Source organism: Perissodus microlepis, chromosome 1, assembly GCF_051167445.1.
Source record: "Perissodus microlepis isolate ML-2025 ecotype Zambia chromosome 1, ASM5116744v1, whole genome shotgun sequence".
NCBI classification, from domain to species: domain Eukaryota; kingdom Metazoa; phylum Chordata; class Actinopteri; order Cichliformes; family Cichlidae; genus Perissodus; species Perissodus microlepis.
In genome coordinates, this window is record NC_140461.1 from 23,569,200 (window position 1) to 23,596,620 (window position 27,421).

The window sequence follows — 27,421 nt, forward strand, 5'->3', positions numbered from 1 at the left end:
TCAGAAATGCCATATTAATGCTGCATGCTGCTTTAAGTTTGAAACACTGTAGTGAATGGTAATTTAAAAAAAAATTAAAAAAAAAAAGTAAGGGGGGGGTGACCTTAGAAGTTGTCATGACAACACTATTTCATCAAACACCCATTTAACCTTATCTAATGATATAAATGACACCAGTCTACAAGTCAAAATGTCCGAAAATGAACTTTTCCCAATATTCCAAAATGTTAATTTTCTGGTCGCCACTGAGCTTATTTAATGAGAACAATCATTCATTACACCTTACGATCCCTCTTCCAAGTGTCTAATTTCATGATATAAAAGACGGGTGTAGCCATCATGGCTGTTCCCTACATCCCAACAAGCCCCATTTTAAAGCCTTGGGATGAGCACTCTCACCGTTGCCATTTTGGATAGATGCAAAGGAGGAAAGTGAACATGTGTGCAACTTGTCAAACAAGTCATTAACCAATAATCATACCACAGATCATTCTCAATTTTTGAAACATTTTTTTTCCTCCCAAGATGACCCAAAATAAGTCAAACTAATTTTGGGTCAAAAACTCCGCAGGAAACTGTTTACAGGGGTGAAGACAGAAAGCTGCTTTCCCAGACATCTATAGGACCAAAAGTCTTTCTGCAACCACAGCTTTTGCCACCTGGTGGCTTTCAGATATAATGCAAGTTTAAGATGTTTCTGCATTGGCTTCATTTTTCCAACCCAGAAGCTCCATTTATGTTTTATACCAACTCTGGGTCGATCTTGTCTAGTGTAAAATGGTGACCCTCCAAAATAGAGGAAACCCCCAGGAGCAGACTGTCAATGCTCTAGCTCTGGGACAGTGAAAAAACAAAACAAAAAGAAAACCAAAGAAACAAAAGAGCCGCACACATGCAGCTGGTCAGGCCCCTGAACTAATGCACTTTGAGAGTGGAAACTGGATTTTTCCACTGAAAACTGCTGTTAGCTTTCACTGTAGCCCAGGTTCATGAAAGTCAAGTACATTCGATACAGAAGCTGATGTCTGCTCTCTGCACAAGTCTGGGGTCCACAGTGTAACTACAGAATAACTGCAGGGGGTCAGAAAGTGACTTTGAGGGAGTGATTTGAGAAGGGCAGCGGCTCTAGAACTGGTCCAGATCCAGCCAGTTTAAATCTGATTTTATATTATCATCATCCTCATCCTTTATTTATCCAGGTGAAAAGTTTAATTGAGATTTAAATCTCATTTCCAAGTGAGACTTGGCCATAGGGCAGCAAATTTTTACAGGAGTTTGTTTCATTCATTTTTCTACAGAGCAGTGGGTAATCACATAAATGCCATTGATTTGATATGATCTTACAAGTTCAAAAATACTCCAGCATACCTTTGGAAGATCTGTGCTTCCATCAGCTGAGAAGGTCAAGCCTCTATTTTGACGAGACTGCAGATTTGAATAAGGTTGAGGCAGTATCTGGCTTTGAATGGAGGGTCGATAGTAATAGCCACTGCTCTGAAAGGAGGTCTGGCTGGAAAGATTGGAGCTAGTCACTTGCTCTTCCTGTCCTGCACCAGTCTGCTTCCCCTGGTTGGTCTGATACGGACCGCTCAGCTGGGCGGTCGCAGTCTGTCTTTTCAGAGATGGTGAAGATGGAGAATCCTCTCTCTCACTGTTCAACAGCACACCCTGATTGTCATCTACCTGGAGATGAAGAAAAACAAGATGTGCTCAGAATCTGCAGCACTGAAATGTTAAAGTAGGGCCTTAAAAATGTGTAAAACCAGCAGATTTGTGAGAAATGTGTAATCTTGGAATGAACTCCGCAGTGCAGCAGCACTTTTTATTAATGAGGAAGGCAATCAAAACAAAAGGTAACAAGTTAGCTCACACAGTGTGCACAGACAGACACACACCTACATACACAATGCTCTCATTACACCAACTTACTTAAGCTTATTAGGCTGTCTTAACAAATCCCTGTACACCACCTCAGACACTAAAATGCCATTTAGCCAGAAAAATAACAGGCTGACTGTAAAATAATGTCAGAACGACAGGTTTTTCTGTTAAGAAAGAAATTAAATAATACAATTTTTTTTTTAAGTTTGGATTTAGACCCAAGGTTTCCTGGCATCCATGTTCATCACCATCAGCATTTTCAGCTCTTATAATTGCCCAAACATTGTTTTTAAGCTTGATCAATAACCTGAATGAATTGCAGGTTTGACAGTGACATTGTTAATATTTAAACTGAGTCAGCTGAGGAGGAAGATGGGTGTTAGGCTGGATTAATGCAGTTAAATGGATACGGTTTGATAAAACTAATCTTTTTAAAGAGCAACAGAGCCACCGCCGCAGCAACCAGTGAACTCACATTGTACATTCTGGGCAGTGATGACACTCTGGACTGCTTGGTCCCAAAGGGTCTGGCTGTGATAGCAGAAGAGAGACGGGATGAGCCCTCAGACCGACGGTAACCACGGGGAAGGCTGGCTGAGCCAGACCAGGAAACAGTTCTGGGCAAGAACTTGTAGACGCCTGGAGTCTGCGGGGCCGTGCTTTGCTCTGCTGCTGCTTCCCAAGAGGACTTCTGTCTATCTTCCTGAGAGTTGTCGTTCTGATGCGATAAATCCTCACCAGCAGTTTTAAGCTCCGGATCAACATAAAAAAATGCTTTCCGTTCACTAGACATGGATAAAGTGGGACTTTTGTTGCTTTTAGAATTTGCGGTCTCGTTCAGCTGTAAAGCTGTAAAATGAGTGGAGATTTGGTTTGTAAGACCATTTTGTGGCTGGGAAAGTTCACAGGTGGACTGGAAAGGAGCTGTGCTGCTCTGGGATTTCACTTGGGTTTGAGAGATCACAGGAAAGCCTAGAGAAGGCATGCCGACTCTTGCTTCATCTAAAGCCGTGGAGGCAAAGTGGATCTCCTCTCCCAAGACTTTTCCATCAGGGACAACCACTGCTCCACCCTGAGAGGAAAGGGCCAACAATGAGTACAGTTATGCCATCTGGCAATATAATAAAAACACCTTATAGGTTATAACACTTTTCACAACTCAGCTGTACTCAAGAAATGTTTTAAAATCATAAGCATTTTTAATCCCATTATTAAAACAGTGTGTGGTGCTCATTAACATCAGGGAGGTAAAACTCAACAGTAGTGTAAACCTACTTGAGCATGGGTTGAGCTCTGGGAGCTAAGAGGAACCGTGGGGCTGAAAGGTGCCTCGGTGGCATAGCTGCGGGCCAGCAGAGCTCGAGTATGTGGTCGGAGATCAGAGCTTGATTTTGATGGAGAAGTTGTTGAGTAAGGACGAGGCGCTGTGTTCCTGGTCCAAGGTGACTGCTGGTATCTGGGGTATTAATATGCAGGGGAAGAGTAACCAAAGGATTACAGGTAGCAGAAAACATGGAGGAAGGACAGGGATCACAACTCACGAGTATATATACAGTTATAAAAAGGTACAGTGCTGTGAAACAGTATTTGACCTCTTGATTTCTTACATTTCTTGCATATGTGAAATGTTTCATATCAAACAAATATTAATATAAGACAAATATAAGCAGAGTATGAATAAAATGAATTAAGGTTAAATGCAAAGTTATCCAAGCCTACTTGGCTCTGTGTGGAAAAAGTAGTTGCCCCCTAAATCTATTAACTGGTTGTTCCACCCTTGACAGCCACAACTGCAATAAAGTGTTTGTGATAACTGGCAAAGGGTCCTTCACATCGCTGCCCACTCATCTTTGCAAAATAAGTTTCATTCAGTCACATTGGAGGATTTTTGTCCTGTTTAATATTATTTAAGAATGAACTTTGACTAGGCCACTCCTAAAGCTTCATGGTTTGTTTTGGTTTTGGTGGACTTGCTGGTGTGTCTGGATCACTGTCCTGCTGTGACCCAAGTGGTCTTGAGTTCTGATGGCCGGACATCCTGCCTCAGGATCTTCTGGTAGAGAGCAGAACTCATGGCTCTATCAATTACAGCAAGTCATCCATGTCCTGAAGCAGCAACAGCCCAGTTCAGTGAAACTGAAATCTGCTTTCTGAAATAAATGTGATTAATCACAATTCATGATTTACTTTTTCCACACAGGGCCAGCTTTGTTATGATAGCTTTCTGCCCTTAATAAATTAAATTATTAAAAAACCTTTTGTATTTATTCAGGTCATCTTTGTCTAATATTATTATTATCTGATCGATGATCTGAAACAAATAAGCCAAAAATAAATGAATAAAGAGTTAAAACAAATTCTTTCATGCCACGGCAAATAGCTGTTTTCATACATTAGGCATGGTTCAAAAATATTTAAGAATTTATTCTTTTTAAAAACAATTGTAGCACAAACATACTTTAGTTTTGCTTCATTCTTCTCAATAGTTATCACAGACCCATTGATCATCTTATCCATTACATGCTCTCTGTCTTGTGATTTAGTTCGAAGTTCAGACTTTGTGCTCCTACGACGGGTTTTCCACTTTTTCAAGTCCTGAAAGAAATACACAACATTAACCAACTACACCACTGCCTGTGTGCTTATCAAAAATTACCCCCCCCCCCAAAAAAGCCACTTCAATTTAGACCACATCTGCATTCTTGACTTAGTTACTGTATTTGTAAGCTACTATTAACCAGCATGAGTATATTCAGATATGCTCTTAACACACTGAGTTTTTTGATCTCTAAACATTCAACTATTTTTCCACTTTTTAAGAGATGATTTATCCAAATTTCAGGAGCAAGACCACCATATTATTGCTAAAACCACTTTCTAGATGGATGCAAACTGCATTTCGTTGCCTTGCACTTGTGACGTGTGCAATGAAAATAAAGTTGATTTTTATTCTATTACTGCTCTACAGGCTGTTTTTTATTTATTTATTCTATTAATGTCATGTCCCACCCTTCTTAGCTCTCAGGTTTCTCCTTAGTACCTGAGGACCTTCCCAACTCAGGAGCTGCTGTCAATATTCTTACTCCATTTGCCATTCTCTTACAACAAGTGTCTAATTTAGCGAATCTTGAATTTGGAATATGAAATGTCAAAAATAAGCTTTAAATTTCAACTTATAAGAATACAAAAGAGGAGTCATTTAAATGTGCAGAAAAAGCAAAATGTGAAGATCTACAATTACCATCTGATGACAAAAATGCTCAAAAGCTTCAAAACACCAAACGGACCGTGAAAAATATTGCTGTGTCAGCATTTATGCATCAACTTACATCCTGCCACTGAGCTTCGGCATCCTTGGCAGCAACGCTACACTTCCTTCTGTTGTCTTGATTCCACAGTCTTGTCAATCCGGTGTCCTGACTTTCATCGTGAGTAGTGTTTGCATCAGGAGCCTTTCGCACAGGGTACACCATCGGGATGTCACTGAGAGATTTGCTCCTGGTTCAGACACACGGGAGGCAAGGCACTTAAACAATGATGGATGACATTATATGATTACACTGCAGCTTCATATTGCATGAAAGTGACACTTCTGAGCACCACGTAGCAGGGTATGCATGATAACAGCCACATTGCTTGCATGCACACACACACACACACACACACACGCGCTTACACATGTATACACAACAGGGTGCAGTTCTGCCAGCTGTAGCAGCACATTCTGCAATGAAATGACAGAATCCTCAGCGAAGTGCAAGCACGAATGTAGCATGCCAGTCAAGTAATGCAAAAGTATTGAAAAAAAATGTAACAGATGTTGCTGTCTGGATAACACAACAGTCATGACTCATAACAGGTAATAACACTGCTCTGGGCAACAGAGGATGTCATACATGACATTCGAATAACTTACAGCAGCATTTAGAAGGTGGTCTATCAAAACAATGACATAATCTGATGGGAGGAACCAAGACTGATTACAAACAGTCCTGTCATAAATTCCACTGTCAAGCCTGTGCCCAGAAAATTAATAGAGGTGATGTGCACCACACGCTCCACCTTCATGAAAAGGGAAACTATTCTGGTGGCATTATTTTGGTTCTTTACAAACTGAATGCAAACAAAAGCATACCTGGATGAAGCAGCAATAAAGCAGTCACGTCAAAGCGGCCTCAGACATTTTTGCTACGATTTTATGTTTAAAACTTTGGAACTTACCAAATCCAGCCAGGATTGACCTGAACTGGTCTCTCAGGCTTGACCTGGGTTTGACTGGCTCTAAAGAACCAGAGAAACAGACATGAAGACTGATGAACATTGTGTGCCTACATGTAGTGGACCTGGTTTGATAAAGCATCTAGCAACATGCTGCATAATATAAATAAATTTAAAAAAAAAAAAAAAAAAGTGGTCAGGACAAGAGGTTAGACCACAAAACACAAAGAGGTGCTGTATGAATGAGACCATGTTTTTGTAATACACACGGCTTCAAGACCACAGCCACTCAAACCCATCTCACACACTAACACACACCAGACAAAATGTTTTTGTACTGCATATAAAATACTCCACGCAGTTTCTTGACCTGTGGCATCATACTTTATTTTTCAGAAGCAATGACATTCACACAGTAAACTGAAAAAAATATTGAAGGCACAGCTCATGTTATAAAGAATGTGAACAAACTAACAAATGCATCACTCAGCAATGTGGCAGGGCAGATAAAACATTTGGCTGGTTTTAAAAAAAAACCAAAACAATGATCTTGATAATTCCATACAATAAATGAGAAAACTGTGCATGTTTTAACATCTTCTTATTAGCTGGATATTTGTAAATGTGTGGAAAGGCTTCAATCCACAACGAGAGCAGTTTGTGGTTAGGATTGTTATGATCGTGTGCTTGTTATGTACGGATCTTCAGGACAGCTGCAAAAGTTCAGGCTTGCGTTCAGGCTTCTGGGGCTCTCCAGATACGAAGTCAACGTCAAACTCTTCTGCAAAAGCCAAGGCTTTACGGCTACAGTCAAAGAAAAGAACAGCAAATATATGAAATGTGTGCAACACAATTAGCAGCAGACCTTATAGACACAGGTCTTACAATGAAGGATTAAAAACAGGATTAAAAAATATACACTGCAAGATCCTAGATCAGCTTTAAATGACATTCTTGCAAACTACTGCTAGCTAATTCCTTGTGCTTAGCAAACTAATATTTAGTTTGCTACAGCTGGCATATAAATCCACCGCTGCGTCACACTTTTGGTTATTTTAGCATCACATCTTCATGTTAGAGTTTAATGCAAGTAAAAACTAAGCTCAAGCCAGTAAAGGCAGCCATTATTTTATTTCTGCTTTGCAAAGCAATCCATGAATTATTTCCAGCTTTAAGTAGTACAACACTGCAATTTTACCATTGTTTTGTATTAGTTTTAAGCATATTTCTTTGTTAACACTGCTTTGAATGATAAAAAGAGACAGACCTCAGGCGCTGCATTTTATGATACCAGGGACGTCTTTGGGAGCCAAGGTAGATCCTGCGTACACGAACCTCCTCTTCAGGCGTCCAATATTGGGGTAAGAAGCGGTCATAATGCAGATTGGCAGATGTCTGATGAAGTGTCTGCTGCATTCGTCTGAAATGCAAGTCGTCTAGCACTGGGTCTGCCTCAGTATAATCGTCCTCCGAGTCTTCCTCACACAGAGCTTGCAGGAAAAGCTCTTCAGTGGCACACTCAGGAGAACAGATAGTGAAGTGGCATTGAGGAGACAGAGGGGCATCTGCAGTGCTGCAGTAAACAGTGATATATCCAAATCTATGTTTAGCCACAGCCAATAGTGATCATAGATAATACAGCTGGAATGAGCTTGAATGGAAGCGGCTCCAAATGTTACCAAGCAGACATTTGATTAATGCCTAAAAGCAAATCACTCTTTAGTTCTTGAGGATATTGTTAGATTTACAAAATTACTTTCATTGTTCATGCAGTGAAGATGCTTTTTATTGTGGCCGAGTAAATAGTAGAGCAGAGCATTTGCATCCATATTTAGTTTCAGGGGAAAAAAAAAAAAAAAGGACCAGCACAAGCAACAACCTGTGGAGTCAAAAATAATGTTTAAAACTACAGTTCCTAGAGTGGCCGCATGAGCCTGACTCCAAAGATAGGTCCGTGCCCATCGACCTCTCAAGTCTGACGTCATTAGTGATTTTGCTCTTTTCAGTGACTTCTTTGGTTCCTAAGCTCAAACACTGCAGCACCACTGAGACTTAAAGATGTCCTAAATTCGCTCAGTTTCAATGTAAGTATCAGTGTGGATTCATGACATTTAATGGAGTTTGAAGTTAGCTTCCTAGTTTCCATGTAAAGATGATATCCTGTGTTGTCACTGTGAGATTTCTGGAAAACTAAAACATATGGCTCTGCTATCACTATGGAGACAAACCTAAACTAAAACTAAACCATTTGCTCGCTATGAAAAATTCCTGATCTTCAGCTTCATGTACCCATTCAAATCTTCATTAGCTTTAGTGATTCTTTTTTGAAGCATTCAAACCTTTGGTGTCTGGCAAACTGTGAGCACATGTGCTGTAGTTAGATTGTGAGATTTTAAACCCTAAGCTTAAATATGCCACAATAACAGTGCTAATAAAAAGCCAGAGAGGCCTATTAGCTTATTTTAGGGTATTGCTTATGTTAAATAAAATAAGATACAAAGGATTAAAACATCTTTTTTTTTTTTTTTTAAAAAGCCTTAATAAACGGAGTAGGCCTTTATAGAGGATGTCTCCCTTTGTGACAACTGTACTGTGGATGTCTTATTAAAAACAAGTCAACCATTTGAGAATTTCACTCCTCAAAACTTAGTTGCAAAACTTCTCAAAGAGTGGATGCTATAAAGCAAACTTTTGTCAGTTACTTCGTACCTATTAGCAGAGGCTGTGTGATGCATGTATAAAACATCCATAAACTATACGCTTCATAGACAACCAATGCTTTTAATAGCCAACATGGTGATAACCCAAGCGCTACAACTGAGCCTTTCAAATGCAGAATACAGAGGGCAAGTCTATGAATTAGGAGCACAAGAACATAGTTTCAAGCACAGAGGTTCCATCAGGGCAAGCAAAGCAAACGGCGCTTGCCCTGTGAGTTCTAACAAAAACACCACGCATCAGTTAAAACTAAGTGAAAGCAATCTCCTTTTACCTCAAGCAGCACTCTGTCAAAACCTTTCATCCAGTTGCTTCCATCTTTATATTACTGCCATCTTGTCGCCACAGTTGGTTAAAGTATCTGGAGGGGGAACAACTCCGCTTGCCTCCAATTTCCATGAAATCTATAACATGTCTTTAGTCTATGGGTGTGTCTGTGTCCTGTTAACAGTGGACTGAGCAGGGAAACAAGCAGCTTTTTCATGTTTTTTGCAAATTGGGGACAAGCTGCCTGCGGCTCTGCTTTCGTTGCTTTTGAGATCAGCTACCATTTGCCTGTTGTGTGGAAACAGCTAGCATTAGCAAGTAAACAAGCACTTATGATAAATTCTCTCTTACTGATACCCTTGACCAGCATCCGATAAAAGATCATTTTAATCACTTCTTTAGCAAGCAATGCAATGCTAATGGAGAGGGAACATGGCTCCTGTCATGTCTGATTTAATAAAACAGGCAAACTGAACAGGTGCTGGCTCCACCAGCACTTTCAGATTAACATGTATGACATCATCTCTGCTTGCCCTTCTGTAAAAGTCACTGCACATCAGTGATTTAAACCAACACTCTTGTCAAAGACTGCAAAATGTAATTTACTCATAGAAAAATCGGATCAGAATTTATAGCAAATGATCCGTGTTGATAGTTTGGGAACTGCTATCATGAGAACGCAGAGGTTCACTTGCCAAACTGACCCTTTGCGGTGACGTGTTACCAAGTCTGGTGCTCATCTCACACGAGCACTCAGCCACTGCTACACTTTGTTCATTAAAAAGATAAGTGAGTAAAATCACTAGCAAGTGTGAAACTCGAGAACCCAGCTGATCTTTACTGACAAGGAATTTAAAAAAGTGACAATATCCAAGCTCAAAAATAATCCTTAGAAGAATAATTTAAGTTGTAACAGACACTTAAAAAAAATAAATAAATAATAGGCAATTAGTCTTGACAGTGACGTTTTAAACAAGTCTAGCAGGCAAAGAACAGCTTAAATACCTTGAAAACAATAACCACCTTGTTTGTGTCATACTAAAGTGACTACTTGTGATGGCTGTGCCCATGAATGGATGCAGACATTGTTCATATTGTTAATTGATTTGGATTAGGGTTTAGTGTGAAGGGAAAAAGCACTCAGCTGCAAATTAGAAACTCCAAACTGTCGGAAACCAAGCAGCCTTTAACAGTTCTGACAAGTGTGAAATTCAATCCAAACCGAGCCTGAAAGAAAAACAACCCAACTGTATTCCACTGACTAAACTCGGGCTCATATTTAAGGAATCCGAACTCCAGCTTCATATAAAGACAGCAGTATGTTATTCTTTTAATCATTTACATTATGCACTCGTCTTCATAATCACACATAAAATAAGCAAGAAGTTAGAAATATAAAAGCTATTTTTTGAAAGGTCGCCTACGGGTAAGTTAGGTAGCAGCAGCGTGTGAGGAATTTTTGTTTGGCCACAGAAACGTCTGGAGCACCTGGTAAACGGACTTGCGAAGCCACTTCCATTCTCCTCTGGTCCTTGTTTTCGTCTGAGTGGTGGGACATAGCCTTTGTTTTGATGAGCTGTCACCTGCTTGTTTTCCATCTTGAATACCTGCTCAGCTTCTGCGTTGCCTCCAAAACCTAGATATCACAGAGACACGAAAATTACCCCAAAAATATACATTTAAATGGGGGAAAATAAAACATGTATGAAAAACAAAAGCTGAACTAAACCTCATCAAAATACAAGGAAGGTTGCACATCAGAAAGAAACCTTTCCTGGATGACTGAGCCTTCACACAGTCAAGCCTTTAGGGAGTATCAGGGCAAGTATTTAACCTCTCCCATCACACACACAGTTATCACACAAGAGTGCAGAATCCATCACTGACATGCACTGAGCCTGATATCAACACTTGCAGACAAGACAAAAAAAAAAAAAAAAAAAAAAAAAAACTTGCATAAAAGAGCAGCAGGTCAGAACTTTGTTGATCCACCAAAATGACATCGATTAACAGTATTAACATGGAATCCCCCAAAAATGTGTTTTCACAAACTTATAATGACACATTTTTGGGGTACATTTCTGTCACTTTAGCAGTTTCAGGCTGAAGTTTCACTTTTGCAAAAGTTTCAAAAGCAGTTAGTGTAAAATCAATGAGCAGAGTTACATTTCAAAAACAAAAGACAGCAATAAAGGGAAAAAAAAAAAAGAAAAACGAATGCCGTCATCAGCTATAATCTCCATAATCTTTCCACAAATTGCAGTGCAGTGTCAAAATATTTAGCAGAAACCAAACACGGATTCCTTCACACCCCAGTCATTGTATCACAAATGTACCTTCAACATTTGGGTGCAGGGCCCGGGAGTTAAAGGAGTCAATGCTGTCTGCAGAGTTACCTCGCCTGTAATTTCTGTACTGACATTCCTCTTCTGGATTTTGGCACAAACTATCGCTGCTGTCTTTCACAGGTACACCACCCTCATCTAGAGCCTGGAGTAGGAAGGGTTAATAGAAGTATAAAAATAAAGTAATACAATCTTTAAATACTTAAAGAAAAAAAGAAAAAAATTACCTTGGACAAGGCCAGCCCCAACAGGCCCTCAAAAGCCTTCAAATTAAGCTGAGGGCCATTGTACAATGTGTCCAGGTGAGCCTTGCGACCCAACCAGTAAATTGTTATCAGAACCTGAGAAAGAATAGACAGAATTACAAATATGACCAAACACACCAACCTACTTCCTTACTTAAAGAAAAAAAAAAAAGAGAAAGAAAGAAAAGACACTACACTGCTCAAAACAAATTAAGAGAACAGCTGATCATTGCTTTCAGTTAAACTTGAAAGTGAAAACAGGCGTACTACAGATACACCAACAAGACAACTTTCCAAGTGTTGTTAAGACCCCTCTCTTCTGAACCATGTGGAAGAGTCCGGTGATGCTGTAGCAAATGTAAAAGGGGATGCCACTGAAAGAACTGCCAGTTCAGGTCCTACCATCAGGCCCTCATGCCATTCTGATGGAGTCCAATTCTGACAGTTTGGTCAGAAACGTGCTCATGAGCTGCCCGCTAGCTGTCATTTTGTGCTTATGCAAGTAGAACAATTTCTTCCTCCTCACATAAAGCAACTTGGATTGATGCCCTTCTATGGCCCGTCTAGCTCTCCTGGTGAAAAACCACCCGTCTCCTGTGATCTCCTCCACACTGTTAAAAAACAGCAAACCTTGTGACAGCACAGCCTGAATGAGCTGCAGGTCCATCGTGGGCTACCAGTAATGTCAAGGACACTAGCAGAGAGCTAAACTACAGGAAACTCAGTCAGGAGGGATAAACGCAGCGAGCAGTGGTCTACAGCCCCCACCTGTAACACCACTCCCGGTTAATTGGTTCTCTTGTTGTTGCCTGAACCTGTTTGACGACAGTTTATGCTTCCTAGCTGAAATTTAACTGACTTTGCTCAAAACTGTGATGATCGAATGTGCCTTTATTTCTTTAAAGCAGTGCAGTGAGAGAAAGAAAAAGATGATGATGAAGAGGAGGAAAATGAAGAATTGAAATATGCACCTCTGAATTGCATTCAGTTTTTTTGCCATGTGTGAGAATCAATTTTTCCTTTAAAGAAATCACTAGTTTCACTTCTGAATTTCAGCCATCAGTGTCAGTATCAAGGTGCACCAACGAAGCTACTTCGATTTTCCAAGTAAAACGATGTTCCACGACTCACTATAATAATTCCTTTTTCAAAAGTAAGCAATTCTGTTTGCCATATTAGACTGTTGGCGCCATTATAGCTGCAATTAGTTTTATTTTCCCCTAATTTGTACAAGCAGAGCGTAAATAAGCATTCGGGGCTTATGTCAAACTTAATTAGAAGCATAAAATGTGTTTCTTTCTCTCCAGTTCTCTCTCATGCCAAGGAAATTACTTCACTGCTTGCAACAGATCACAGGTTAATCCTATATTAGCTATGCATGATTCCATTTTATTTAATAAAGCAAGAAACCCATAATTACTCTTGGCTTTTCAAAAAGTCCTTATAAAAAGGGGAAAGTAGATGAAAATTAACAGAAGGTTGGATTAATAAAAAAAAAACTACTCTGATGTACATAAACCCTGAATCTCATCTAAATAAATATTATTTAAATATTTTTCTTAAGTCATACAATTTTTTGAATGTACTCACAAAAACAAAATGAGAACTTTAAAGAAAAGATCTGATGGATTATATAAAAGACCAAGTGTATTTTGTATTGTGTTTTATTAACATTTTTATTTTAATTAAATGGCGTGCAACAGTTCATGCTGGTGTGCTGCAGTGTTTTGGTAAACTGTTCCAATTGTCCCAAATTCACCCCAAGTGGTGCATTTAAAAGAATAATTAACTAAAAAAATACAAATAAAAAGAAGGCTACACCCAGTTCAGTGACTGTAGACTGGAGGAAAAAACAAAACAAAACCCTCCGTCCGGGGTTAAAGTTCACAGCTACTGTGCTCAGTTCCACACACAGTTAAGAGGCAGTTAAGATGGGAGTTTCCAGACGGCCTCTGCCACTTATGTATTCTGATATTTCCATCACTCTAAACTCTACGAAGGCTTTAACACCAGACTCCTGGGATTTGCCTCAACCTCAGCAGCCCCTCTTCAAGGCCACCTTATTTGTCATACTTCTGAACAAGTCTTCAGCATCAGTAGTTCAAGCTAATATATTGATGGACACTGCTCCCTTTATGGCTTTATACCCAACTCATTTACCCAGAAAGGAAAAGACACCCCAACAAGAGAATAACGACTTACATTTTTGAGTCGTCTGTTGCCTTCGTCACGCCTAAAATAAAAATTCAAGACAGAAATAAGTACTTAAACAAAAGAGCCAAACATCTGCTGCTACAATTTACATTTCGATTGCGTCACTGAAAAGTCCCAGTGAATGAGATAACTGTGAAGGAAAAAAGTTACAGTGACATCTTAAGCCTTCTCATTTGCAATCCTCACTAATCAGCAACTTATCAGGTTTTATGGAGAACAGGCCATCAGCTCATATAAAGGAGCAGCTTGTTAGTGAAAGTGCAGACATTTATTAATGCAAAGCAGCACGTTCACTTTTATCTTTTTAAATACAGACACTGAAAACTAGTCAGTGGTAACTATAACCTACGCAGAAAACATTAGGCCCTCGTGTATTTTGCCAATACACAGTGGTTCTGCTCATACTGTATTTATTTTATTCTGTATATGCCATTTGTTTTGATTTTCTTGCTTTTATAGCACCGATGTGGGACCGTACAACAATTTCACTGTACTATTGTACAAAGTATCACTGTGCAATTGCAATAAAGTTAGAGTTAAAGGTCCAGTTGCAGAGGTATGTGTTCATGCAACTTCACCTGAGTGTCACACGAGTGGAGATGTCCTGCAGGTCACCTGGATGAAACAGCTGGGATTCATTTAGTCCCAGTTTCTCGCAGGCTTTCAGGAAAACATTCACATTATCCTGAAATATCAGAAAAAAGGGAAAAGAAAAAAAAAAAAAAAAAAAAAAAAAAAGCATGAAAAACTAGAGAAACCGTTGATGTTTGTTCTGATAAACTAGTAATGACCAACTCCAGCCTTAAACGGTTAAAATCCACCTCATCCAAACAATTCTCCAAGTGAGAACAGCTGGGAGTACAACCTACAACCAGTTCTGATTCATCATTAATCATCTATTCATCTGTCAAGAAACACTCAGTAGATATTATCTAATAAGTAACCCATTTGTTTAGAAATCATACTTGCTCTGTTCAACCACTACAGCAGGCAGGATTACAGCCAAGCACAACTCTAGAGCTGCAAACAGATCTATTTAGATTAGCTTAACATATCCTATCTAGTTGTCTGTCAATGTTAACACAGCTACTCCTAAAGGTCACCATTATCATTTTTGAAGTAGTTCAGTACGGTTCAAAGTATTGAGAAACCACTCATTTCTTTACATTTTGCTTCCAGGATTTTCTTGTCACTTGTAAAGTTCTTGTTTTCCTGTCTTTCAAAGGTTTTCTGTCCACTCGTTTTCAGTTCAGGTCTTGTACCTTTCTTGCACCACAAGGCAATTTGAAAATGTTTGTCTACAGCAGGGTCTGAGAAATGCACATTCATTGGACTTTCATCAAATGAAGCTGGAATCTAATTTTACACCTGATTTTTAAATTCTAATCATCCAGTAATAATCTCACAGCGATAAAATGTAGGAGGCAGAAAACTGCAGTTTTCCAAATCTTAAATATAAAGGATCAGAAAAGGCAAACATAAATATCTCAGTTCAGGCCTGGTCCAGTCTGAATCTGTGATCTTTATCATTTTTGGATCCGTCCTGGTAGGCAAGACCCTATAAACCCTTTGGTTCTGGGTTGACCCACCAACTGATTTAAAGATATTTCAGGGGAGAAACATACATCGAGACCAATACTCTAAATTTGTTCCTTTTTCAAGTGTTTGACATAACTTAACGACTGAATCTTAAGATGAAATGTTCAGAACAAACCATCTACAAATACATTTAGAGCTGTTTTCAGATTTTAAAGTAATTTCAACCTGAATTTCATACTCGAATCATCTCCAAAATCCAAATGTGAGACATCTGACTGCTTGAGTGTGACCACTTATAATACGAGAAATGATTTACCATTGATCAGTGTGTAACGTATAGTAAGTGTTTGCATTGTGTTGTGACTGTCTGACAGCCTGATGGCACAGAGTTGGAGCTACAAAGGCGGATTATATAGATTTTATTCTGAGCTGATAAATATGCAAGGTAATCACATTCTCCATCCTTACACATTAACGCATGAAAAGCGCTCATGTTAAACACAAAAATAGGACACTAACATCTAACTGGGCCTCAGTGTTTGTAAAAACGTAAACTTCAGCAGACGTTTACTCCACTTTGAGCTTTGTGACTTTATAAATGAGGAAATGAACTGGGGTGTCACACAGCAGGTTCATGTGCAGCAGGAGGTTAGGAGTCAGAGAGAAACTCAGTTTGTTGAAGAAAACCTGCTCGCTGCCAAGTTAAGTTCACAGACTTTATATACGGTAATCGACTCAGGTAAAGTTAGCTCTCTTTCTGGAAACTGAAAGCATTACTGAAGCAGTTTGAGAGCATCTTGACACAACAGAACAAAAAGGCAGCCAACATCCAAAGAATTTTGGTAGACTTCAAGAAGACTGGACAGCTAGTCCTGAAGACCAGTCAAATAAAAGTTTGCCTAAAAGCACTCAGGCTATGCTCAAGAATAAAGGTGCTCATACCAAATATTATCTTTCAAGCATGTTAGAATTGTGCAGACTCTGTTTTTGCCTAATATACACCGTGTTTCTGTGTATGATTACATGCGTTTCAACAGATCACTACAACCATTTCTCAAACTAAATATGAAAACATGATTATTATGTTGATGATATTAAAACAGTCAGAGGTGGATAATTTAGCAGCCTCTATTGGTAAATAAACAAACTGCATAATTTATTTAAAATAATGATCAATGTTTTTGTCCCCATTTGTGCATTTTAGCATGTAACAATTCCAACTCCCATGTAACAAAATATAATAAAGACTGAAAATTCACTATAAATAATGCCAAAGCTTCAAAGGCCGGACAGAGGATATTTATTCTGTTCAAAGAGTTTCTCGATAGGTGTCGATGTTGATTTTTAAATTGTTTAATTTGAAGTTATCAGATTAAAAACAAACAAAAGCTCCATTATTGCTCTTTAGGTTGTGAAAGTAAGAGCCGAACCTCTGCTGCATCTCCCTCTCCCACCGCCATCACCACCAGTGCATCGATCCCTGAGCTCCATCTATTGGGCCCTGTTGGGAGCCTGAAATTGATCTTTTCCTGGTCTTGCTTTGGGCTGTTTTGGCAATTATACTTGTATGAAGCTATTGAGAAACAGCCTGAAGCCAAAATAAAAATCTTCATTTGCATCAGTGCCCAATAAAAACAAGCTGAAACTTTGCAGTTGGTTGAAATGCACGTTCATGTTTAGTCAGACTACAACAACACTGTCTCCTTGTGCCTGCAACAGGAAACCACACAATGTTTCAACACTTCCTGGCTAACAGGTGTCTTTTTTGTTTTCTTGCATACTCTGATTATGCACACGTCATACAGCTGAAGTGTAAACTCACCAGACCAGCGATTGGAGTAGACAGCCTGTTCACCCTCTTGATTATTCCGGGTTTCAACTGATTAATTAGGCTGCGAGTGAAGACAATTAGCAAACAGATTACAAAATATTCCAGCCACAAAAGATAAGAACTGGTAAACAGTCCTAATTTTGACTTCCATTGGCAGACGGCATTTTAGATAAAGAACCACAAATTTTTCTTTTTTAAGCCATCATCCTAAAATCAACTTCTGGGTTAACCAGCAAACATCAGATTTGTGCGTCTGCACTTGTTAATTTATGGGTGTTTATCTTTGCTTACTTTTAAAGATACTCAGCAACCTCCAGACTGCAGTTTTGGATGCTACTGTTTTTAAAAAATTGTTTCAAGGCTGCTTAAGGCAAGCTGGCATATTAGCCTGCATACACTCACTAATAATAGGTCTGCATGATAATTATCTTTCAAATTAATTCTTACAGATAAAAGTTTGACCAAAGTAAAACTGCAAAACACTTAAAGTTTGAGCATCATTACTTACTCGCAAAGCAGGACTCCGTTCTCTAATGCGGCACGGAAGTCACTGCATCCAAACGACTTTCCAGTCACTTCCTAAAGAGGGGAGGAGAGAAAAAAAAAAAAAAAGTCAATTATTTGCGTTTCTTTGCTTAATAACTTTTTTTTGGGAAAAGTTGAAGTTAACAAGAGTGCAATTAAAAACACAGCTGGAGGTCCAACAAAATGAAAAATATAGGCTGCAGTGTGGCATGTACAACTTCATTTTCAGACTCCTTTTGTTTGTTTCTTGTTGTTTTGGCAGCGCGCCTTTACTAGAAAGAATGAACAATAAAATGGACCGAAAACACTGGAAAAAAAGAAAAGAAAAGAAAAAAAAAGGCACACAGGACCGACTGGTATGTCGTTTTGACCAGAACCGACAATATCACCACACCAGTCCAAATGTACTGGAAAAAGCTTGATTCACGGCAGCTCAGCTTCACATGCGCCGCTAATGGATTACTGCTAGATGACACACTTTCAGAGGTCTTTTCCAGTTCACGTCAATCTCAATCAGAGCTTTTTTGGCACCCCACAATGGACCCACAGCCTATTAGGCAGTGACATTCAGGTTTGGAACAAGTGGTCAAAACCAGTAAGTAACAGAAATAAGCATGACTGTATGAATATGTATGACTGTATATAATTCATGCTACATTTTAAAAAGGTTCCAACATGCTTAAAATAGTACCACATACTTCTACAGTACTGACACCAACACCATATATCCACCACTGTCTATATAAACTGGTGTAAACCAGCACATTAATGATTAAAGTATGTTAAGTGCTTGCAGAGTTCAACTATTAAAGATGATATTTGCCCTTTATACAGTCACCCATTATTTTAGCTATCACAAATATTCTAATCACCCAATCACATGGCAGCAACTCTGTGCATTTAGGCATACAGACAAGGTCAAGAAGACTTAAGTTCAAACCAATCATCAGAATGTGTAAGAAAGCTGACATGGTTGACGCAGCCAGACGGAGCTCTGAGTGTTTCAAGAACTGTGGATCTACTGGGAAAATCCCACCAGATCTTCTTGTGGACCTCAGGAAGAATTAGCAGTTGCTGTGGTAACAACTAATGGGTGCCTAAATAATGAATGCTATGCTTTACAGAGAATGGTCTGAAAAACAAAATCGCCATTGAGCAGCAGATCTCTGGGTAAAAATACCCTGTTGATATCACAGGTCAGCTGGAGATGGCCCGACTGCTTCAAGCCGATAGGATGGAAACAGTCTCTCAAATGACTACTGGCTACCGCCATCAAGGTACGCAGAAGGTATGCTTTGTATTAACAGTTTAGGCTGGTGGTAATGGTTTAAAGGTATGGGGGATATTTTCTTGGCACACTTTGGGCTGCTTGATACCAGTTGAACATCATTCAAACACCACAGCCTACCTGAGTATTCTTGCTGACCATGTCCATCCCTTTGTGTCCATCATGTGCCCATTATCTGATGGCTGCTTCCAGCAGGATAAAACCCGATATGAAAAACTCAAATCATCTCAAGCTGGTTTATTTAACATGATCATAAGCTCACTTTACTCAAATGACCTTGGCAGTTACCAGATCTCAGACCATTAGAGCACGTTTGGGATGTGCGGGAACAGCAGAGTCAAATCAAGAAACCGTGTGATCGGAGCAAAATCTCGGAGATGTTTCCAGCACCTTATTTAATCCATGCCAAGAAGAATTAAGTATTTTGCAAGCAAGTTATACCAGTATAGCAAGTTGTAGCTAATAAAGTGGCCAGTGAGTGTATACACACCACTTTGTGTCAAAAACAACTATGCGAAAAACATTAGGAAGCCATAGTTTCAGTTGAAGTTAATTAAAAAGACAAAAATATACACACACTACCTCTTGTAGTTGTTGCTGTCAACTATAAGAGTAAATTAAGTGAGTTTGTTAAGAGCAGCTAAAATATTCTCCAGCTGCCACATAAAAACAAATAATTACAATACATCTACAGAGAAAAGCAGCCATAAAATGTATGTAAACAAGCATTCACACAACCACTCAAAAGTTGTTTTTGCTCTGAACAACAAATATAGCATAACCTATGGAAATGATTTGACATGGCAGGAGCAAGAACAAGGCAAGCGGGGCTTTGTAATGAGGACATAAAAATGGGACTATTAAGGTTCGGCTCCATAACTAACACGGGGCCCCAAAAGGCTATTCTTCTCACTAATTAGTCCCCCCAGGAATCCACAATTACAATTCATTTTTAGTAGAATCGGGCGCTGGGTACAGAGCGAATGCGTCTCAGTGGAATCAGACAAACAATGCAGCGCAAGGTTAACACAATAACACACAATGCGGCTGTGCCTTGGCATGCCGTCTGTTCTACAGCATCAAACGCGTAACGTGGTCATTTTAATGAACAATAGTCCCCGAGAAACCACAAATTAAATGAATTTTATCCGTGTGCAACTCGCAAACCTCGCCAGATTGATTCATTTGTCTAAATAGAGTGTCTCCGAGCCAAAAAAGGATCAAATGACCCCGGGTGGGAGAAAAACAAGCATCATTACATGTAGTCTTTAAAATAATGTATTATTAAGAGCTGCAATGATCCGCCAATTAATCCGCAGCAAGTTGCTATCAGGAAATAAAGCAGGAATTTTTCAAAAATGCCAAATATTCACTGGTCAAACATGGGGTTTGTTAAAAAATAAAAATGAGAAAAGACCCGAATTACAGTCAATTTGTTTCATCTTAATGAAGGGATGATGGTGTTATTCTAAATGAGGAGAATACATGCTGGACAGCAGGAGGGGGAATCTTCTGCTTCTCCAAGAAACTATGACGTCATATCAAATACCCCGATTCATTATAATTTCTCCTCGAGTACAGCAAACACTTACATGATGTTGCTGCCAGTTCTGTGCCAATGATAAAACAGTTTGGATGCTTGAATATATGGAAGCTTATTATCCCCCAACCTGTAGCTGGAGATATTAGTGCCAACACGTTCCCATTGTGATCTGGCTCAAGGAACGGTGCATTTACTTGTTTGCGAGCAGCAGGCCTCGCTATACTCCCGTCTAACACATATCGGTTCACCCGTTCTTTCATCCGTCAGTGCAGGAAAATAGACGTGCAAAACTGGCACGGGCTTTCTGCCAAGAGAACCCTGCACAAAATTCTCATAATGATCTGCTCGGACACAAGTGACATTAATGGTCCCATTTAGAGTTGGTCGACGTCCAGTGCCCACCATCTACAAGTTGTAGCCATCGGTTATGATTTAAGGATCACAGTTTCTAGTTTGGACAGGAGCAGCCTGAAATAACCTAGAAAATGCACCACACTGAAACCACATCCTCCACAATGCATGCAAGGCAAAGCCTGCCTGCCTGCACCACATGCCAGGGTAGCGTGCAAAGTGTTACATTTAGCAAATTTAACCCATGCCTTATATAATATCAGCACACTGATACTAAACAAACCTCAAGTAAAGTGTGCACATTATGATTTTCCAGCTTCTTTTAAATATTAACGATTTATATGCCTTTCCTGTATTTGAATTTACCTCTGAAGCCCTGAGACCTGCAGTCAAATACTTTCTGAGCAAACAGACTTCTCAGATAGGTAAGGGTCATAAAAAAAGCCCTGAGTCTTATCAAGGCACAGTTTGCCTTTGAAACGAAAGATTAAGTATGCAAAAGATGCCACGCTTGATGTTTGAGAGCACAGAGCCTCAGTCAGTTTAAAAGTGTATGAGTTTATAGTGAGTTTCAACGATACAAATTATGCACAGGTGCTTTTGCATGGCTGCTTCTGGTTAACGTTAGATTTCCTGACTTCACAGCGGGTTAAAATAAAGCGACATCAAACCTTCTTAATTGCTTGTAATTAATTGTCTGCAACAAGTGAAGAGAAGCACGTCTTAGAAGTAAATAAAGGGAGAGGAAAGAGTGAAGAACTGAACCTGCAGCTACCTCAATCCAGCGTTTGGCCTCGTTGAATGCGTCTGCACTGCTCACACTGGTCTGCTGACGCCACTCCATCTTAGTCTTCTGAACAACTCTAACGAGAGGGCAAAAAGAGGCGAGAATCCGTTACATTCATTAATTACGGAGCACGGAAGCCACGAACCTGCAGCAAGCCTTTCAAATAAGGTCAATTAGTATCAGCACACACCCACATCCAAGTGATACTTTAAGAAAAGGCACAGTAATAATTTCTGCCTGTTTGGTCACCTTACGCTGTGGCTTGGCTGCTCACCGGTGAAAGTCTTCCGCTAATTGACACCCAGTTTAACACCGGACCGTCCGTACTCCTGCCACCCCGGAGCCCATCACTGACAGGTTCCGCTTATTGGATGAAGTGTAGCGGAAGGTCTCCGCCCACTAAAAAACTTTCAGGCAAAGTTTGAAGCGAAACCAAAGATGAGCCGAGGAGGGGAGCGTAGACTCTTCATCCCCCTGCTGGCCAGCGGCTGCACTGCACCACCAAGAGATGAGGTTTTAACATTTCAAATACTGAAGAGCCTAAATAATAACAAAAAGTAGATAAAGATAGATAAATACATTAAATAAGGTCGTTTTTAGCGTATACAGCAGAGTATAATGTCTTATTTTTTTACATATCAAGCTTTCTAGGTGGAATTCATTTCCCAGTGTGATCATAGTGATGCAGTTCTGATGGAGAATATATATCTCTCTTGGCCTAAGATATCAAAATGAAATGAACTGTGTTTAAAGTATAAAAGCACCCCATTGAATTATCACTTTGTATCGGTCCTTATTTTAGTTGCATATCAGTGACACCACTGAGAGTCTATAATTTAACCCCTCAGATACATACATACATCCATGTCTACATCCATCCATCCATATCTTTACCAGTCCGGCAGCTCGAGCTGGAGCTTATTCTGTCTCTCATAGGGCTTGAGGAGAAGTACGCCTCTGGACAGGTTGGACAGTTCATGACAGGAAAGACAGATAACCGCTCACACTTACATCAGCGACCTATTTAGAATCACAAATTAGCCGGGCGTGCATGTCTTTGGACTGCAGAAGAAACAGAGCACCCGCAGGTTATCCACACAGGCAGAGGGAGAACATGCAAGCTTCATGCAGGAAGACCCCGAGAAGACAGTATATTTAAAAACCAGACTCTTCTTGCAACTACTGCATTACTGCGCCATCCACATGGCTACATACCAAATACAAACTGTCATCTGCAGTGCATTCAGTGGCACTTATTGAGCTTGCTTTCTCTCTTCTAGTTGATCCAGACATCACGTTCGATCACACAGTATGCAGAATGCAAGCCATGTAATCCATTAACTTCAGAGGATGGCTATATTTAAATAGCAAATGTGCAAAATTATATATTTGCATTGGGTACAGATAAAAAATAATCTCCTTCTCTTCTTTAATTCCATTTGTCAAAGTTATTTTCTGTCAGTCTCTGTAGCACCAGCCCTCTGCCGTACGCAAAACATGACAGTATCATCAAGGGCAGGTCTCTTCACCAGCTATGTCTATGAATAGAAAATTGTTTTTCTTTCTTTTTTTTTTCCTTTTTATTTGCACATCTGAAAGCATAATGAGAACAGGGTGGACTGGCCTCATCTTGTATTACAGTACGTGCTTACTCCAATCTAATTTTCTGCCAAATGCCTAAGGAGGTGGACTGTATAGGAAACTGTGATGGAATCACATAATTGTAAAGTAAAATGAGGTGCAGAGGTGTAGGACACTGTAGAAAACTTAATGAGATGCCTATTAAGAAGAAAGAACATTATGTGAATCAATAATCTTCACACACCTTCCATTTATTACCTAAACTGGGAAATTAAAACATAATTTCCTGAACCACCTGATATGCACACAGAACAATAGGGATTATCTTTTTTCCCCACCTTTGTTTTGGGGCTTCAAACATAAATCCTCTGTTGCTCTTTTGTGAGAATTAAGTAAGGCTGGTCTCAGTGTTCTGATATTTTACAGAAGAATTTTCACACTTAAAAAATTCTGTGCACTGACCATCTTTAGAAATTCAATCAAGGCTACAGCCACAGACATCAATTTTCCACTCATTTTTGAAAACAACAGGAAACTTAGAAGCAGCGGTGACTGAAAAGGCTGCCTCTGTTTCTGCACATTCAGAGTGGTATTTATGTACAAAGGTTTTTCACCTTTTGTGTGGTTCTTGATGGAAGCTTGAATTACTCTAGGTTGTTAAATTCCTGCCCTGATGAGGCTTTATGTAAGATGCTGGCCACTGATTTATGTTCTTCATGAATAAAGTACTCTATCCAAGATGAAAAACAACAATGGTACTACACAACCCCTTTCACAAGTGCTGCACACTTGAAAAAGCAGAATGGCTCTTCATCTTTATTACAGGCATGAGGGTTTGTTGCACATACTGATCCATTGATTAGATAAGGAATAGGATTATAAGCCCAAGTACGAAATACTCATCAACTACAAGGATGTAAATAACATCACTGGTCCTCTGATGATCCATTTACATTGTGTATATAAAATGATAAGATGTGTGTTTATTGTGATTGTTCAAGAACACCTGGTCGATAAATAGATTAGAATAAAGCCCAAAAGGCTAATCTCTTTAGTTCTAATATATGCTAGATGAATGTTCAGTGAATGTTTACAGAGCATCCAGAAAGTACTCACAGTGCTTCACTTGCTCCACATTATGGCATGCTACACCCTTGATTTGTTCCAAAATTGAATACATTAATTTTTCACCTCAAATTTCTACACACAATACCCCGTAATTACAAAGTGAAAGATTTCTGCTTGAGATTCTTGCAAATTTATTGAAAATAAAAACAAAAAAAAGTAACCTGTACATAAATATTCACAGTCTTTGTTCAGTACTTTACTTTTTTACAACAATTACAGCCTCAAGCCTTTTTGGATATGATGGTACAAGCTTGGGATGGGAAGCATCGCGCATGAGCATTTTCAGATCTCTTCAGAGATGTTCAACAAGGTTCAAGTCTGAGCTCTGGCTGGGTGGCTCAAGGAGATTCACAATAGTAGCCACTCCTTTGTTATCTTTGTGGTGTACATCAAGAGTGTCTCTGTACATTGCCGTATTCATCTTTACCCCGATCCTGACTAGTCTCCCAGTTTGTGCTGCCAAAAAACATCCCCACAGCATGATGCTTCTGCAACCATGCTTCACTGTAGGGATGATATTGGCCAGGTGATGAGTGGTCCCTGGTTTCCTCAAGACATGATGCTTGGCATTCAGGCCAAAGAGACCAATCACTGTTTCATCTGACGAGAGAGTTTTGTTTCTCATGGTCTGAAAGTCCTTCATGTGTCTCTTTTGCAAACTCCAGGTGGGCTGTTGTGTGCCTTTACAGACTTCTGCCTGGCCACTCTACCATACCGGCCTGATTGGTAAAGTGCTGCAGAAATGGTTGTCCTTCTGAAAGGTTCACTTCTGTCTTTAGCAGAGCTGGTGGCTACAAACTTCTTCATTTTATGGAGCTCACTGTGCTCACTGGGACCTTTAATGCTGCAAACATTTCTGTGTGCCCTTCCCCAGATCTGTGCCTCAACACAATCCTGTCTTGGATGCCTACAGACAATTTTTTGGACATCATGGTTTGGTTTGTGCTCTAACATGTACTATAAACTATTAGACCTGTATAGATAGATGTGTGCATTTCCAAATCATGTCCAACAACTGAATTTACCACAGGTAAGACTCAAATTGAGCCTTACCACAGGTAAGACTCAAATTGAGCCCCCTGTCCTTTGGAACCAGAAAGAAAAACCTTCCATCTTGGAAAAAGCTTAAAGTTACTTCTTCATCAGACCCTGAACCCTTGCTGCTGTTATTCTGCTATAGTCTCAGGCTGCTGGAGGATTTCCCATGATGCACTGAGCATTTCTTTTCCACTCACCCTTTTCACTCCCCAGGTGTTTAGAGACCACTACTTAATGTCATGAAATTGTGTCTTCTCTCTGCAATAGTGTGTGTTTTGTGCCTTTTTTTCTTTTACTTTCCCCTCACCTCCTAACTTGTTGTGTTTGATGGCTGACCCTCTCTCAGCCTGCCTCTGGGAGAGCTATCTTCCTGTTACACGGGAGTTTTTCCCTCCCACTGTTGCCAAGTACCTGCTCATAGGAAATCATCTACTTGTTGGGGTTTTCTCTCAAAGGTAGTAGATCTTTACCTTCCAGTATAAAGCACTTTGAGGAGACCGTTGATGTGTTTTGGCCCTGTATAAATAAACTGAACTGAATGTAAAGATGTAATGCCTAGTAAACTACAATTAGTAGTTTGAGTAATCACTATACTGAAATCACTGTAAAACGATCCAGGAGCTTATGATGTAATAAGGAGTCAAGACATTATGCTAAATAAATAATATACACATAATTAGCATAATTATATTTTGGGGAGTGACAAAATAAATCACTTTTAAAAAATGATTTACCGTTCAATTGTTTGGTTTCAGATTTTATAAGTACAATGCCTTTAATGATTCTGCTCTCTGTCTTTGAGTCCTTTTTACAAATGTGTCCTGAATTTATTGATGCATGAACAGCTAAATATAAAAAAGAAAGAAAAACTACTGCAAAAGTAATGCATTACATTTTACTTATGTTATGGGTCCATATGAATGCATCAACTTATCATAGCCGATGAACTAATCTGTTGCACTGGGCTGCCACTGGGTGTTGCTGTAACTCTGCATCTGCATGGCTCAACTGGAGGGGGTGGTTTAGGGTGGATGAAGGGGACGGGGAAAGGGAGAGTGAAATGGACAATGACGACAGTCTGATTTGCCTCCACATAACGCAGTTATTTCCCATATTTTCCATTTATGTGTTCCCCTGGGTCCAGTCCAGAGTGAGGTTAAGAGTAATGTGATGCTGCTCAGAATACTCAATTTTCAATTATACCCGCCATCATTACTGTTGTCAGAAGCTGCGAAGTCAACAGCTAATATGTCCTCCATTATTATTTTTATTTTACAGGAACTGAAGAGAAAACCAAGGGAATTTTGTACCAATAAAATATTCTCCTTCTTTCTATTTATTACTTTATTTATTATTTATATTACCTCATGCTGTTTTTTTAAAGCATCTCAGCTGAATTTCTAATGGATAACTGTTTTACGCAATATGTTTATACATAGTGTTTTTTTAAACATAATTATCTGATCATTAATGAAATGTAATTCATTTTTATTTTTTTAAAGTTTAATATTGGTATAAATATATAACACCAATGGAAAATGCTTCTCTCTATGTATAGCTCACTCTCTTTGTTGCTCAGACACTTTTTATCAGGAACTTCATCTAAATTCATCATACCTCCTCCTCCGTCTCCGACAATCAAACTGTTACTCTCACACACTGCTCATGGTGGAAACTGGTGGCATCAACCTGATATGTCTGTCTTCATAACTAATGTACTATATATTGGCTTTTTTACACAAAGAGTGAGAGCTTTACAGTAGTAATGTTATACTTGGAGTATAGACTGCATTAGTGAATCATTAGGGTCCTGCACTTAAATCTGAGATCATTAGCTGGAGGGTTTGCCAAGAGTGCTCTTCTGTGAACTGCATAAAAAGGCAGAGAGAGGAAGAAGTTTCCCCTTACAAGTGTGGTGATTG

General features: G+C 39.4%; 1 protein-coding gene across 9 annotated transcripts in view; it reads right to left on the reverse strand.

The window, feature by feature from the left end:
* The window catches only part of LOC146393863 (LIM domain only protein 7-like), a 31,229-nt gene extending 9,113 nt beyond the window's left edge, over window positions 1–22,116 (reverse strand). For 5 of the 9 annotated variants that reach the window (XM_084936478.1, XM_084936439.1, XM_084936447.1 and 2 more), the window contains exons 1-15: window positions 22,002–22,110; window positions 21,741–21,828; window positions 17,767–17,837; window positions 17,250–17,319; window positions 14,467–14,573; window positions 13,877–13,907; window positions 11,657–11,770; window positions 11,421–11,574; window positions 10,573–10,720; window positions 6,103–6,162; window positions 5,211–5,379; window positions 4,340–4,476; window positions 3,157–3,337; window positions 2,357–2,953; window positions 1,369–1,683 (exon numbers count right to left, since the gene is read on the reverse strand). In XM_084936478.1, coding sequence (XP_084792604.1) covers window positions 1,369–1,683; window positions 2,357–2,953; window positions 3,157–3,337; window positions 4,340–4,476; window positions 5,211–5,379; window positions 6,103–6,162; window positions 10,573–10,720; window positions 11,421–11,574; window positions 11,657–11,770; window positions 13,877–13,907; window positions 14,467–14,573; window positions 17,250–17,319; window positions 17,767–17,837; window positions 21,741–21,809 — 2,223 coding nt within the window. In that variant the 5' untranslated portion in view covers window positions 21,810–21,828; window positions 22,002–22,110. Of the gene's footprint in view, window positions 1–1,368; window positions 1,684–2,356; window positions 2,954–3,156; window positions 3,338–4,339; window positions 4,477–5,210; window positions 5,380–6,102; window positions 6,163–10,572; window positions 10,721–11,420; window positions 11,575–11,656; window positions 11,771–13,876; window positions 13,908–14,466; window positions 14,574–17,249; window positions 17,320–17,766; window positions 17,838–21,740; window positions 21,829–22,001 lie in introns of all 9 variants that reach the window. The other 4 variants (XM_084936431.1, XM_084936423.1, XM_084936454.1 and 1 more) reach the window with 4 other exon arrangements.
* Window positions 22,117–27,421: the final 5,305 nt, after the last annotated feature.